Here is a 17,082-nt window from a genome sequence, read left to right as displayed (position 1 = left end):
CTCTGTCTTCACTTACACCTCACAAAATAAACCTCTCTCTCCTTTCCTTGTATCTCTAACAAGAGCTGTTTTTGATATCTGCCTTTATCTTCTGCTTCTGTTGACCTTATATAGCAATCTGCAACTGTTAGATCGATTCCTTTAAATAATTGGATAGTTTAATCAAACGTTTCCGGTGTGCCCCCCCCCCCGTCTCTGGTCCGTTAAGAGGATGTGTTTGGTGGGATTGTGTGGGTGGGTGTGTAGTGGTTAACTGGGTCGGGTGTGTGTTTTGTTGCCCAGGGCAAGGGTACATCAAAGGTCACATGACAACTCCTTTTGTTTTGATCTGGGCAGTGTTGCTGCTCCCATCTTGCTTCACTCTGTAATTAAACATGTACACTATGCAAATATAGTGTGTGAGAGAGAGAGAACGAGAGAGAGAGATTGAACGAGACAGAGTGAGAGAGAGACAGACAGACAGAGAGACAGTGTGAGACAGGGAGATAGTGACAGAGACAGAGAGAAAGAGAGAGAGAGAGAGAGAGAGAGAGAGAGAGAGAGAGAGAGAGAGAGAGAGAGAGAGAGAGAGAGAGAGAGGATTTGTGTTTTTAACAACAATGGCATAGAGCTAAACACTTAGTAACCAGGGAGCCTTACTTATCATATGTCATGTTGGCTTTTAACTTCCAGAACCCAACAGGCAATGAAATGTTATCCACTATTACTCTTACTGTTTGAAACATGATTGGTTTCAGACTGGATGTTAGACATTCTTTACTATCGACACGCCCTTAGACTCAGTGATATTATGGTGGGTGTCTTTAGCGTAATGCCCTGCTTTTACCTTTGACCTCTTGACACATGATGTATTTATATCTTATGGTTCCCTGCGGTCACGACGAGGTCAAGTTGTAACTTGGATGGCTGTCTCTATTTAAGAATGGTGAACCACGTCATTGGTTTAGGGAAGCAGGTTCTTTAGACTAAGACAACGTGAGACACCGTAGGTCTGGTTGTCATTCATAAATTCACGGTAGTTTTCAGTGTCTCGTTTATGTACGCTTCTTTGCTGTCTCTTTAGCATCTTAATCTCTGCCCTTGAAAAAGATCTCTCTCTCTTTCAGTTCAATTCAATTCGAAGAGCTTTATTCTCTCTCTCTCTCTCTCTCTCTCTCTCTCTCTCTCTCTCTCTCTCTCTCTCTCTCTCTCTCTCTCTCTCTCTCTCTCTCTCACTCACTCACTCACTCACTCACTCACTCACTCACTCACTCACTCACTCACTCACTCACTCACTCACTCACTCACTCACTCACTCACTCACTCACTCACTCACTCACTCACTCACTCACTCACTCACTCACTCACTCACTCCCCCCCTCTCCCCCTTCTCTCTATATATATACATGTATATATTTCAACTCCCACTCTGTCCCTTAATCCCTTAACCTCTTATTAATTCTTCCCTTGTTCACGTTACGAACACTTGTCTTTGTCTCATTGTCTAAAAATGATAAATGTTTCTTACCCACTTTCCAAACATATATAATTTGTAGACTTTAATTACTTCAATTGTATTATGACAGTGCCAAATACAACAAAGTTGAATTCATGTCCCTGCAAGTTCTCTGATCTCTTGTACTGTACCTGTGAGAAACAGAAGTCATACAGTCCTTTCTTGATCCCGTGTCTCTGGCCCAGTCTGGGCCTTGGCTGTCTCCGTCTCTGCTCCTGTGTCTGTCTGTCCCCAGTCTGGTCCAGGACTTGGTGTCTCAGTGTCTCTGGTCCATGTTTGTGTACAGACGACCATTTCTCAGGCATATCCTAATGAAAGCTGACTATAGGCAGGGTTCAGCCACACTCTTTTCGTGTGTGGGTGACAAAGGAGGTAATGCATGTCAATTTAACTCAGACCACAGCTTGATCTCAGCTTGGTCTCTCCTGTGTTCTCCTTACCCCTCCACCCCTCCACCCCTTCACACCTCCACCTCTCCCTCACCCCTTCACCTATCCACCCCTCCCTCACCCCTGCACCCCTTCACCTATCCACCCCTTCCTCCCTCACCACTCCACCCCTCCCTCACCCCTTCACCTATCCACCCCTCCCTCATCCCTGCACCTATCCACCCCTCCCTCATCCCTGCACCCCTTCACCTATCCACCCCTTCCTCCCTCACCACTCCACCCCTCCCTCACCCCTTCACCTATCCACCCCTCCCTCACCCCTGCACCCCTTCACCTATCCACCCCTTCCTCCCTCACCACTCCACCCCTCCCTCACCCCTTCACCTATCCACCCCTCCCTCATCCCTGCACCTATCCACCCCTCCCTCATCCCTGCACCCCTTCACCTATCCACCCCTTCCTCCCTCACCACTCCACCCCTCCCTCACCCCTTCACCTATCCACCCCTCCCTCATCCCTGCACCCCTTCACCTATCCACCCCTTCCTCTCTCACCACTCCACCCCTCCCTCACCCCTTCACCTATCCACCCCTCCCTCATCCCTCCACCCCTCCCTCACCCCTCCACCCCTTCACATATCCACCCCTCCCTCATCCCTCCACCCCTCCCTCACCCCTCCACCCCTTCACCTATCCACCCCTCCCTCACCACTCCACCCCTTCCTCACCCCTTCACCTATCCAACCCTCACTCACCTATCCACCCCTCCCTCGTCCCTCCATCCCACCACCCCTCCACCCCTTCACCTATCCACCCCTCCCTCATCCCTCCACCCCTCCCTCACCCCTTCACCTATCCACCCCTCCCTGATCCCTCCACCCCTCCCTCATCCCTCCACCCCTCCCTCACCCCTCCACCCCTTCACCTATACACCCCTCCCTCCCTCATCTCTCCATCCCCCCACTCCTCCTTCAGTCCTCCAGACTCCTTGGCACAAGGATTGTGTGAAATAGGTGGCCTGTGATCACAGGTGATCAACTTAAACGTGGCTTATAAAAATATATGCGTTTGGCTCTGGCATGGTATTTTCATTGGTTTAGGCAGTAGGTGCTTTGGAGATATATGGTCCATTAGGTGGTCTGTTTTGGTTTTGATTTACAGTATGTACGGGCCAGAGAAAGGGATTTTGATTAAATTCCAACCTGGTCTACAGTGAGATTTTTTAAAAATGTGCTGTAGTGTGGAACTGCAGTTGTACAATGAGCTGTTGATGGATTGTACCCTGGGATTGTCACAGAGAGAGAGAGAGAGAGAGAGAGAGAGAGAGAGAGAGAGAGAGAGAGAGAGAGATGGGGGACAGAGAGAGAGATAGAGAGAGAGAGATAGAGGTGGAGGGGGGAGACAGAGAGAGAGTGGGGGGAGAGAGAGAGAGAGAGGGGGAGACATAGAGAGAGATAGAGGGGGAGGGGGAGACAGAGAGAGATAGAGAGAGATATTGTGGGAGACAGAGAGAGAAAGATATAGAGAGATAGAGGGGGAGAGAGAGAGAGAGAGAGACAGAGAGAGAGAGAGAGAGAGAGAGAGAGAGAGAGAGAGAGAGAGAGAGAGAGAGAGAGAGAGAGAGAGAGAGAGAGAGAGAGAGAGAGAGAGAGAGAGAGAGAGAGAGAGAGAGAGAGAGAGAGAGAGAGAGAGATAAAGAAAGAAAGATATATAGAGATAGAGGGGGAGAGAGAGAGAGAGAGAGAGAGAGAGAGAGAGAGAGAGAGAGAGATAAAGAAAGAAAGATATATAGAGATAGAGGGGGAGACACAGAGGGAGAGATGGCATATTGATATTTATACAATACCTGTCATGGATTCAGAAATCTGTTTTGTTAACATGGTTGACACGCATGCACGCATACCCGCATGCGCGCCCACATAAACACACACACACACACACACACTTTCTATACACAGTCCACAGTCCACTTAGCTTTCGACAAGTTATAGCCTGCTGCCTTCCCCTTCTGTCTCTCTGCCAAACCTCTGCGGCTATTCCATGTATAGTGTGTGGCAGAAACCCTGTCTGACATGCACGTAACAGGATCAGTCAGCTTCTTTTCCTCTAGGCACAGTACTCGTCTGCCAGGCATGAGAGTTTATACTCCTGCAAGTTCCCTTCCAGCTGTCCCTCAAAGGTGTGAATAAGTGCAGGAAAGTTTGTTAGCAATTATCGATTGAGAAGAATTCAGATGATGCAGCCAAGATGTACTGCAGCCAAGATGCAAACTAGAGTGAGACATGATCTGTATGTGCTTTGGCTGTATCGGCCCTGTTGGAGATCAGTGATACAGCATAGATGTACCGTAGATCTACTGGAACAGATACAAGGTAGAGAATTCTGGAATAAATCAAATCTAGCAATAGTTCTGGAATGAATAGAACCTAGAGACAGTTCTGGAACTAATAGATCCTAAAGACAGTTCAGGAACAAATAGATCCTGGAGACAGTTCTGGAACGAATAGATCCTATTCGTGCTTCTACACTGCTGTTTGGGGTTTTAGACTGGGTTTCTCTACAGCACTTTGAGATATCAGCTTTGAGAAATCAGCTGACGTAAGAATGGCTATATAAAAACATTTGATTTGATTTGAATAGATCCTAGAGACAGTTCTGGAATGAATAGAACCCAGAGACAGTTCTAGAATGAATAGATCCTAGAGACAGTTCTGGAATGAATAGAACCTAGAGACAGTTCTAGAATGAATAGAACCTAGAAACAGTTCTGGAATGATGTCAGTCATTGTGGCAGCCAGAAAACATGCTAGTGATTTGAGTGAACTCGCCAACCATGGAGGCTTTTCAGTATTTTTTATCACTCTGTGCAGTGTGATGATTCTATGCTATTATGCTTTCTATTCTTACAGCCTCCATTATTCTGTTTAAGATGCGTGTGTTTTCACCACCTAGACATCCTCCCAACATTCTCAGCCTTCCCTGAGGACATTTCGAGGGATGACGGGTTCTGTTACAACCACACAGGCTGCATGCATCCCAAATGGCACCCTATTCCCTATTGAGTGCACTACTTTTGATCAGGGCCCTGTACTATAAAAGGAATAGAGTGCCATTTGAGACGCTACTGTGCTGTGACTCTCCCAAGGTGTAACGTGCAGCAACCACTCTGGTTATACTTGTGGCCTTGTGGCTATAGTTATGGCTATAGTTAACTCTCCAGCCTGGGCTTGTGGTATGGGGGTGAAAACTACCTGGTTTAGATCCTACAGAGATGAGGCTACCAGGTTGGGCCATGAACATTTAGCCCTGGCCCCTGGCCGTTGGCACTGGTGTAGTTTAAAAGGTTCATCTGGTTTCACTCACGTTGAGTACCCTCAAGTACCCAGGGGTATACTACCCCCTCTAACCCACCCACCTCAACCCTTATTAGCTCTACCAATAAACGTTGGATTGGTGTTGAGCAGCAGATTCATGAGCTCTGCAATGCTCTTTGTTCTTTTTTCCCTGTCACAACAGCACAGTGCCTCTCTGCTGACATTTTGTTTATCACAGTCTGACACAAGATTGTAAATACTGCACTTCCATCCGTGGCTTTCTGTCTGTTGTCTGTCTGTTGTCTGTCTTTGCACCATCTTCACACCTTTGCTCTTCCCGCTGCTCAGACAGCACACATGGATTCCAGGTGTTTCGTCCTTTTCTCTTCCTGATGGTACATGTTTGTTTGATTTCCCTGCCTGGCTGGGTAGACCCCGGTGGTAAGAATAATAATTGACTTACCCAGCCAGTGTCTAAACTCGATTTCCTGTGCCCTGTGGATGAGTGTCTTGTGGTATGTGTCAAGCTGTTTAACCAGTTGGCTAGAATCACATTCCATTTCCCTTACTACCCCTTTGCAAGCCTGAGAACTTTGAGACTGCACTGCCACAGACGATAGGGGGGTGATGGGATGAAATGTTATCTGACGTTATGGTTATGACGTTCTGTGTCTGTCCTCTGTACTTCCTGCCATGACCTTGTTTTATCTGATGTGAACGTGGGTTTTTCCCCAACAGTACAGGGATCAATATTCATCAAATCAATGACTAAAGATAGACATGTTTTTGATTGTTATTCTGGTACATACTATACAATACTGTGTTTGTCTGCTCTGCTAACTCTCACCGACTGGAAGGGTTAGAGGTAAACAGGATTTTCCCACACCTCATCCTTCTTCATTTCCTCGTTGTCTTTCTGCAGGGTGACATCCAGCAGCTGCTGATTGTGGCCGATCCTAAAGCAGCTTATGACTACTGTGAACACTACAGCCCCGACTGTGAAACTCCCCACGGGCACTCCCTGCAGGCCCAGCAGCCCGAGGACGAGGTCAGTATGCTGAGGGCCACAGGATGGGATGGGGCACTATGGGGGTCCCAGTTTCAGGTCCCCAGTGTGAAAGAGTGCACCTGGACCCATTCTGGCACTGCCAGCTCTTGAGGTCCTTCTGGGACCCTATGCAGCAAATCATAGATCCTAGATCCTAGACACACAGGACATACAAAGACTCACTAGTCCGTCTTAGAGCATCATTAGATGTGTCAATGAATTGCCGTATTTCTATAGTATTTACTTCCTTTACCTTTAACGTCAATAGAGGAAGGAGCGAGGGGATTGAAGTCTCCTCCAGCCATGAGGGTCTTATCTCAGTACAACACCTAACGATCTTTTCAGAACACTCTCGAGGTACTTGCTCTTGAATTTCCTTACAGGTATTTTTTCTTTGAATTGTACCACAGTGGAAATGATTTAAATGCGACAATGTCTGTGTCCACTTTGGCGAGGAGAGTTCTATGGCTCGTTCGTCTAATGCGTTTCACAGATCCACCGTAGCACCAGAGCCAAACCGCAGGGACAGAACACAGAACACAGCCATCCACGTGCCTTAACACTGTCCTGTAAAGCGATACATGACATCTGTGTTATCCACAGATAAATACATGAGTCATTAATACACCTATTAAAAACACTTAGAAACCCACAGTAGAACAATAGGGGAGACCACAGGAGAGGGAGGGATACCTCTCTAACAGTCTGCTGACAGTACATATTAATGACCCCCCCAGTCTCCTTGAGGGTCCAGTATTTACTCAGAGTGCCTTGCTCTTTGTGTCTTATCTGAGCGGTGCCAGGATGTAAATCTGCCGACTCGCCTGGACGGGATTCTCCATGTGGCCTCTCTCTCTCTCTCTCTCTTTCTCTGTCTCCCCCCCTCTCTCTCTTTCTTTGTCACCCCCCTTCTCTCTCTCTCTGCCCCCCCCTCTCTCTGTCTCTCTCTCTATTTTCTCTCTCTTCTATGAGCCCATGGAAGACATCTCATCAGTCCCATTGTCAGCTATGCAGCTGGATGGGGACTAACCCTGATTCATCTGTGAAGGATGCAATTATTTTAACCCCATGTCAAACAGTCAAGTTAAACCTCTGACTGTTTGATATACAATGTTATCAAAATAATGAGTTTCATCAGATAATGTAAAATGTAATGTATATTCAGTACACAATTTACTCCAAATGTATATGTCAGTATACGTAGCTCGTCATTAATTACGCACTTGAACATGTTCAGTCTTCCCACCTATAACTACCAGGATGAGGAGAGAGTTTTACTGCCTCTGTTCATTTAATAAATCCCTTCTCCACTTTCCACTTCCTCTGAGTCATATGATAGTGTTTTATTATGTTCACTGGGGATGCTGTTAACGAGAGCATGCCAGACACACGTGCAGCTCCTCATTGTAACCACATATAACGACAGAGAAAGAAAAGGAAATCAGAACTATCAGGAAGTTACACGTTCAGTAAATCCCACTCTTTAATCTACTTTGCTTCAGATGTAGGTGCTATAGGATGGAATTGAAACTGCTGCTATGACGGCAAAGCTCCATTAACCAAGCCCTGCCATATTACATGCAGCTGGTGTTGTTCTCATGGCTTTCCCTGATGTACACCTCCGCTTTTTAATAGCTTTTGCACACCCCACCTGTTTATACATCTGTAGCTCTCACGTGGTTTCCATCATGTGCTGTTCTTAGTGGTTATTTCCATGTTTGGAGCATTAGCCATCCTTTTAAAGATCAATGGCCAACTGATGCTTAACCCTAACCTCGCCGTGCAGATTTATTGTTTAAGAGCTAGCTATCGCTCCTAAATTATATTACTATAATAGCAAAGTATTGTCTCATGCTGTGCAGCTACACATCAGCTTTGTAAACAAGCGTTAGCCATGGATTTTCATTGGCAGAAAAGCTACACAGGATATCGTTGGAGACAATATTTTGATGACTTACAATATGCCACGCTAATTATTACATTTGTACAATATTATTCATATTTTTTTTATGAATAATGCAATCTAATGAATGTAACTTGTGACAGTTTTAATTCATAATATGTCCACGACGGACATGTTATATGTATATCATATTTTTTCGGACAAAAAGGAGTTCTCTGTTATGCTAATGCTAATGCTAACATGCTAATCCTAACATCTCTCCCTCTCCCCCTTCAGTACACTACTGCTGATGACTTAGATTACACTCAGTTCTATGATTACTCTGAAGTAGAAGGAGAGACAGAGAATGTTCCAACAGACGAGTATGAGGCGGGTAGTGACCCTCAGGTAAATGAAATACTGAAAAGACAGAAAAATAAATGTATTTGTCCTGTGGTGTCTTAATGTCAGTTATTGTGCCCTCCCTCCCTTTCCGAACTCTCTGGTTGACTGTTCTAATGTATGCCTTGATGTGTCAATCAAACTTGTATTCATAGCTCCAAGACCCGCCCTCTGCTCTCACACGGCGAATGCCAGCTTTGAATGTTTGTCTTATGTTCAGTTTGTAGCTCAGGTTGAAAACATATCCCACGATTTCTGGTGTCGTTGTTTATTTTCAACCCCAACTCTTCAACTTCTCAATGTTGTTATGTGTTGTCTTGTTCTTCTATCACCACAACCTTCTTCCAGAGAAAGAAACGTAGTGTCTACATGCAAAAGAAGAGGACCCGAAAGTCCCTTAAGTCTAAGCCCCTAAAGTTCCAGGCCTCTAAAAAATCTGCAGCTAAAAAGTTAGCGGTCGCTAAGAAGAAGAGACAGATGAATGGCTATCATGGCTACCAAGCTACCGCGCCGGAACTACACCGATACAGAGTATTAGGGGTAACAGTACCAGTGAAGAAACATCAGATCACATCCAGATCTTTCCTCTGACGTTTTCTGGGGAAAATCTGTGATGCTCGACTGAAAGCTATACCTAACCCCCCCCCCCCTCCTACACTGCCTCTCTAGACCCAGCAGAGTTGTAGCCAGCTGGAAAGGCCCAAGCGAATAACACCTTGTGTTGTGCTCGTTCTGTTTTAACCCGCTTCTATGTTCTTCTTCTTCTTCTTCTTCTTTCCTTTCCTTTTCGATGTGACACAACTTCAGCTAAACAATGTAGACGGAGAATACACTGAGTATACTGACAGTGAGCTTGACTACGGAACTGTAGAGGGTACTCAAACTCAGTCTCCCATTGCCACCAGTGGACCAAACGAGGTAACTTTTTACATTTCATATTTAGTTTTTTATTTACTTATTACTATAAGAAAGAAAGAGCAGTTTTTGGGGAGTAAAAGAAACCAGGAAGACGTATTACCAAAGGAAGTATCTGGTATGAAATGACAAAGACAAAACAATTCAAATGTAATTGTTCTGTTTTGAACATTGTGTTTTTTTGTCGGATAGATGATATTATTAAACATTAGAACGCTACAACAATATGTCATTCATGGCTTTATTTAATCCACTTAGTACTATCCACTGACCTGTAAGTATGTTTTGCATCCTATAATGTAGCCTCAGTGGATTGCCATGTAAATCATGTGTAGCTTTCTGTTGTTTAATTCAATTCTGGCTAAGGCTGCAGTTTCATGCGTATCTAATATGTATGTATGTATGTATGTATGTATGTATGTATGTATGTATGTATGTATGTATGTATGTATGTATGTATGTATGTATGTATGTATGTATGTATGTATGTATGTATGTATGTATGTATGTATGTATGTATGTATGTGCATTACACTTCATCAACAGTCATCTTACAGGATACTGATTAATTGCTGGATAATTTTTGTACATTGAAATAATAATCGGTTATCTGCCTCCCTCAGTATAGATTGATCTATTAGACGGTAATAGTATTATAATGGTATTATAATGGTATTCCAAATACAGTATTTTGGCCATTTATATTATTCTGGTATAGTCACACTGCCAGTTATATGACAAGCAATAAGAACTATTTGTGAAATTAACTGGGTCACAGCTGAAAGGAGAAATAAGATAGGAATATATTTCATGATCGTTTTTGATTAGAAGAAAATAAATGTTTTCTTTAGTCTGTGTGGCTCTAAGACTTTGCTAGAGGCCTTTTGTGAAATAGAATCCCCCCAGGGTGTAAGTGAAGCAATATGTTGTCAGTTTAGAGGCCCAACAAAGGGATTCTCCATATACACTGCAGCACAGTCTGCGTTCAGAGGCATCACAAACCAAAATAATCTTAAATCCAATCGTCAAAGTCACATTTGGTGTTTACTTCATGGACAAAATGTACCTTTTACTTTTAGGAGTGGTGTACTTTTCTGTATGAGATTGATGGTACAGTAGGTAGGTGAAAGAGAACCAAGCCCCTCCTTCTAGCCATCAAGTTTCTGCTGAGTTAAACATGGGGTTTGTGTTCTGTCTCCAGTGAGATATGGGTGTCACAGCAATCACCTCTGTTCAGCCGTAGATGGCCAGCCTGCTGCGCAGCTCTTGATGAATAGTTCTCCCAATCGCACCAATAGAACTATGATCAACCAAGCAGAGGAATCTTCACAGCCGATTATGACACTTGTTGCACTGTGTTACAGCAGTAGCAATATGTTCCACATGGATGTGATTTCACTGAGTTATCTTGCCCTTGATTGCATATCATTTAAATTGACCATAGGGTAAAATGGAGTAAGCTGGGCCCACTGGATCACCTTTCCCCCCGTTCTCCCCTACATGCCAAAATCTGGTTCTCCCTAACTAAATTTAGTCTGATATTATCAGCTCAGATACCTGTGTCATGACATCCATTTAGTTGGCTTCCTTAGTGAAATCCACAACGATCACTCGTTATGACAGTGCTGTTGAGTGGTTGTTGAGCTTTGCCAAATGCAGAGTATGTCATAAATAATACAGTCACATGATAAACATCATCTAGTAAATGTAATATCAAATCCCTGGTACACTTATGTACTCTGCATTGAACATCAAATCCCTGGTACACTTATGTTCTCTGCATTGAACATCAAATCCCTGGTACACTTATGTTCTCTGCATTGAACATCAAATCCCTGGTAGACTTATGTACTCTGCATTGAACATCAAATCCCTGGTACACTTATGTTCTCTGCATTGCCCATCAAATCCCTGGTACACTTATGTTCTCTGCATTGAACATCAAATCCCTGGTAGACTTATGTTCTCTGCATTGAACATCAAATCCCTGGTGAACATCAAAGACTTATGTTCTCTGCATTGAACATCAAATCCCTGGTACACTTATGTACTCTGCATTGAACATCAAATCCCTGGTACACTTATGTTCTCTGCATTGAACATCAAATCCCTGGTACACTTATGTTCTCTGCATTGAACATCAAATCCCTGGTACACTTATGTTCTCTGCATTGAACATCAAATCCCTGGTAGACTTATGTTCTCTGCATTGAACATCAAATCCCTGGTAGACTTATGTTCTCTGCATTGAACATCAAATCCCTGGTAGACTTATGTTCTCTGCATTGACCATCAAATTCCTGGTACACTTATGTACTCCGCATTGCCCATCAAATCCCTGGTACACATATGTACTCTGCATTTTTGCACATTGCTATATTGTAGATTGACCATTTATGAAATATGCTTGTAGTGTCATTTCAGATTTACTGAATCTATTTCAGTCTTTTTTCACCACTGTACATATGCTGATGGTATGTATTATGTTTGTGCAAAAAAGACTGAAATAACCTAAAGGCTGAAATAACCTAAAGACTGAAATAACCTAAAGACTGAAATAACCTAAAGGCTGAAATAACCTAAAGACTGAAATAACCTAAAGACTGAAATAACCTAAAGACTGAAATAACCTAAAGACTGAAAGAACCTAAAGGCTGAAATAACCTAAAGACTGAAAGAACCTAAAGTCTGTCTTAGACCTGACTGATTGATGTAAATTCGATCATCTAAATTGATAATGCTTTTTTTTAAAGTCATGAAGGTAACACTTTATTTGTCCCTTCTTGTTTTAGGCCTGAAGTCAATACTGGACGATGATAATATCTGTTACACGTACAGTGCATTAACATTACGGAGTAACAGACACCAGTTTGTTTCACTGTGAGAGACTAGTCCTCAACGTAATTACTTGCAGAGTAACCGTATATGGCTAGACAATAATTGCACACTATCATAAAGTTAAATCAATATGTCACCAACAAAACATCTACATTTCCGCAAGGGTTAATGGGACTTAAATAAGGTGTTACCACATTACCATAGCCTTCTCCATGGATCACCCTGCTCGTTTCATTTTGACCTGCTAATGCTTTACATAGACAGTAGTCTCCTCTACCTACCTATGACTGCTTGACTAACAACCCTGTTCCCTCCGTTGCTCACCCCTCCACCTCCCTCATCCCCTCAACGCTCCGCTGCTTGGGTAACATAAGGCTGTCGAGGAGGAGATTGTTGCTGGTGACTATGTTGTCACTGGAGCCACCCCACTGAGTCAGGAGCCCACCGGTGCCCCCGAGGCTGGCCTGGACAGTGTGGACCCCGGAGTGGACGAGTATGACTTTAAGGAGTATGACCTAGGGGGCGTGTTGGACAATAAGCAGTATGAGTATGGGGTGTATGATGAGTATGGAAATGTGGCCGCTGAGCTACCCAACCACATGGATACTGTTGAAGAAGAGGTGGGGCTGGGGGTCCCCGCGGAAACGGAGGAATTCACCCAGACTGCAGTAAGTATGGCACCCCTCGCCCCCCGACTGAGGGGTGTGTGCATGAACCAGGGGTGCGCGCCGTGGGGTCCCAACCCGGCCCACGGGCTGTGGTTATGGAAATCACAACTCTCTCCCTTCAGAAGCATTGTGGCTCTAGTTTGTCTTGGCATGGGGAGTTTGTCTGTCATTGTCATGCTGTTTGTGTGTGTGGAGGCTGTGTTAGCTTGAATCATACACCTCACCTTCCTTCCCAGTCTGTGAATGCGTTTGTTTGCCTGCGCTGTCCCACTGTCTGGATGGGCTAGACATTTTAGGGGTTGGTCCGATAGGGAGAAGGAAAGTGCATGACACTTTTAGGTAGCAGCTTGCCTTCGACTTAACTTCAACACAGCCTAGGTCTGAGGGAACGGCAATTACCCCCTACCACGGAGCCAACTGTATGTCTTTACACACACACACACACACACACACACACACACACACACACACACACACACACACACACACACACACACACACACACACACACACACACACACACACACACACACACACACACACACACACACACACACACACACACACACACACTGACATAACCTCTTCTACCCACTCTCAGCCCACACACACCCTGCTTAGACCCTGCCGAGTTCACCAACTAAACAGACACCAAGTACAGAAACGGGCTTCTTACTGAGCAGTATGTGTGACTCGCTCAGTGGAGAACACAAAATTGTAGAATCCACCGCCCAAACTACCTACCACAGAAGTAAATAACCATAAGACAGTGAATTCTACCACTTCCTCTCCACATTTCCATTTTGAGTTGGATGTCTGCTTTAATGTCTTCGAGACAGGAAGTCATAGAGCCCATGGCTGTTAGTGTCTGAGACCGTCAGGCCGAAGCTCTCATGGCAGGAGACTTCTACTCAGTATACTTGCCTTGTCACTCATGTTATATTTTAAAACCAAGTCATTGGTGTTGATTCCCTGTATGTTTCATCCAGTCATCCTAACACACGGTCCCATGTGATCCATATGAATGCAATGACACTGCTTTCCATTTCACGCATGTTGATCCATCCTCCTTCATTGAGACTAACATGTTCTACCTGCTTCTGTCTTTCTCTCTCTCTGCTCTTCATTCCTTCATTACTGTAGTTGTTGACTAGCTCATCACACATCACTCTATTCAATCTGGTGTGTCCATATAAGAATATGATACTGGATTGACACGATTGTTACACTTTTGTCCTTAGCATTATACTCTAGTAACAAATATCATATTCCTATACGGCGCACGTCGATAAGATCATGTTCTCTGCTCGTGGAATTGCCTCTTTCATTCTTCTCACCCCATCATTCCGCCCATCCCCGCTTGTCATTGATCCAGTGACTGTAGCTCCATATGAAGAAGCTCATACAGGTGTCCTCCCTATCTTCACAGGTGGCTGGTGGTGGGGAGAAAGGAGAGAAGGGCGAACCCGCTGTGATCGAACCTGTAAGACCCTAAACAGGGAGGGAATACGTGTACCCAAACAAATTGTGTCATACAGGAAGTTGAAATAACTGTTTGGTTATTAATGAATGTGCTCCTCCATGCTGTGTAGTGCTGTGTAGTGCTGTGTAAGTGCTGTGGTAATTGCTGCCCCATGTTTGTGTTTCTCCTTGCTGTCCCGTTTATTCATTCATGTTGTCTGTCCATCCCTTTTAGGGCATGCTGATTGAAGGACCTCCTGGACCTGCAGGCCCAGCTGTGAGTAACACATATCTATTCATCCTAAGGCTATGGGAACGTCCATAATGACCCCCTGTTCCCTTTATAGTGTACTACTTTTGACCAGGGCCATAGGGCTCTGGTTTAATGTAGTGAACTATGGTGTCATTTAGGATGTCAAAAGAATGGGACAGATCTTTACTCAAACCTCAATGAAAATGTTCTATTAAGTAGCATACTGTACATGATTTGTGAGTCATCCTCAATGTATAGGGATCTATCTCAATTCAGAATTCGGGCTTATGTAACAACATTGCCGTGCCTTGTTTTGACTGGGTTGTGTTTCTGTAGGGTCTACCAGGCCCCTCAGGTCTGCATGGACCCCCTGGTGTTGCTGGAGATCCTGGTGACAGGGTGAGTCTCTGTTCCTGTATACTCCTCGTTCTATCTTAATCTCTCTCTCTCTCTCTCTCTCTCTCTCTCTCTCTCTCTCTCTCTCTCTCTCTCTCTCTCTCTCTCTCTCTCTCTCTCTCTCTCTCTCTCTCTCTCTCTCTCTATCTATCTCAGACTCTCTGGCTCTCTATTTCTTTCTTTCTATCCCTCCCTCTCTGTCGCTCTCTTTTTAATTCTCACTCTCGCGCTCTCTCTCTGTGTAAGCATGTGTGAATGTGTGTGTTTATGCTACCTCTGGGAGAAAGAAAGTGCAGAGGGAGAGATGGAGAGGAAGAAAGATGGAGGAGTGAAGTGGGGAATTCCCATGTCAGGTCTGTCGTCAACTGTGTTGCTTCCTGGGGCTCAGTCAGGAAGCAACACAGTAGTTTTACAAGGGAGGTTTGTTTTCCTTGTCTTGTCATGGTCAATCTGTGTGGTCCCGTCACATAGGACGGTCTCTATCTGAGGGCAGTTTAAGTCATCTAGTGGTTGTAGTTTTTATGTTTGACAATGACTACAAACGGTCTACAGTGAAATTACTGTAGAATATATACACACATTAACAGAGACTGAAGAGACAGTTGTAAAACATTAAATTAGAGAGAGGGAGAGAGAGGGAGAGAGAGCGGGGGATGAATGGCAAGGGAGAAGAGGGAAGGCATGTGCAGCTGGATGGAGAACTAGGGAGACAGAGAGATGAAAGGATGACTGTAGGGTGGAGAGGAGGGGAAACCCACAGATGGTTAAAGTCTTGTTTTCATTAGCTCCAACAGTACAGCTGATTCCATGTATAAAGTCATCATATTGTGTTTTCAGGGCCTGTATAAATTATCTCAGAGTAGGATTGCTGATCTAGAATCAGCTTTGCCTTTTAGATCCTAATGAATATGATTACATGGACAAGTGGGACCTGGTCATAGATCAGCACGTAATCAGCATGAAGCTGTGGCAGAATACTTAGAAATGGCTTCCTTTCTTAACACACCACAGACTGACGGTTAAGGCACTTGGTTAAGGTCACAAAACTTTGATTTCCTCAATTCCTACAGAACCAGATGATTTGGAATAGTAAGATATAGTTACGTGCTCAGACCAGATATTAGTGAACATTGTAATCGACCGTGGAACAGTGTAATACATGTGCTGTAACTCACTAGGTGGCAGTATGTCAGTTTGCTCTATGAATGGAAGAATGAACGAATGAACAAATTCATGAATTAGAGAATTAGAGAATATATTTCAGTAATTATAAAATATGTTTCAATAGAATTATTTGTGTTTCATTTAATATTATTGAATATATTATACTAATACTATTAGTACTGGCAATAGTATAAAATTAACATAAAATCATTAACATTTGTTGTTCTGTTTTTCTTGGAATGGCTACAATCGATCACACACACACACACACACACACACACACACACACACACACACACACACACACACACACACACACACACACACACACACACACACACACACACACACACACACACACACACACACACACACACACACACACACACACACACACACACACACACACAGCCAGGCATGCAAGTGGCTATTGGTTTTGGAGAGAGGACAGAGCCATGGCTCACAGAGAGGCCAGGTTATTCTGGTTGTGTGAGGAGGAAGTGGAGAGGCATGCTAATGATGCCAACCGTCTCTGGGCAAACACACCTCTGCCATTTACTGTGTGTGTTTGTGTTGGCCTATCCCTATGTGTGTGTATAGTTATATTAACAGCTCAACATGATCATTTCATATTGATGCGTACTCATTTAGCCTAATAATCACAATTCCTGAACCAAAGAGGATTCGTATTCAGATGATGTTCTTCTCTGCCCCTGAGCAGGGCGTAATACCATACACCTCTAACCAACCTCCCTATAACACCTCACATAACTAGACTCACACACTTGCCATGTGTACCATAAATTAGTACTTCTTTGTCCAGCTGCAAATGTCCTTCCACCCAACTCTGACACCACT

At 44.2% G+C, this 17,082-nt stretch overlaps 1 protein-coding gene across 6 annotated transcripts in view; it reads left to right on the top strand.

The window, feature by feature from the left end:
* Positions 1 to 17,082, top strand: part of col11a1a (collagen, type XI, alpha 1a) — a 96,040-nt gene that overhangs the window by 21,100 nt on the left and 57,858 nt on the right. The window contains exons 5-11 of one of the 6 annotated variants that reach the window (XM_052483359.1): positions 6,120 to 6,245; positions 8,425 to 8,535; positions 9,337 to 9,447; positions 12,657 to 12,950; positions 14,380 to 14,433; positions 14,647 to 14,688; positions 15,001 to 15,063. In XM_052483359.1, coding sequence (XP_052339319.1) covers positions 6,120 to 6,245; positions 8,425 to 8,535; positions 9,337 to 9,447; positions 12,657 to 12,950; positions 14,380 to 14,433; positions 14,647 to 14,688; positions 15,001 to 15,063 — 801 coding nt within the window. Of the gene's footprint in view, positions 1 to 6,119; positions 6,246 to 8,424; positions 8,536 to 8,877; positions 9,070 to 9,336; positions 9,448 to 12,656; positions 12,951 to 14,379; positions 14,434 to 14,646; positions 14,689 to 15,000; positions 15,064 to 17,082 lie in introns of all 6 variants that reach the window. The other 5 variants (XM_052483362.1, XM_052483360.1, XM_052483363.1 and 2 more) reach the window with 5 other exon arrangements.

This window comes from Oncorhynchus keta, chromosome 28, assembly GCF_023373465.1.
Source record: "Oncorhynchus keta strain PuntledgeMale-10-30-2019 chromosome 28, Oket_V2, whole genome shotgun sequence".
NCBI classification, from domain to species: Eukaryota; Metazoa; Chordata; class Actinopteri; order Salmoniformes; family Salmonidae; genus Oncorhynchus; species Oncorhynchus keta.
Note: the sequence above shows the minus strand (reverse complement) of the source record. Positions and strands in the feature narration are given on the sequence as shown.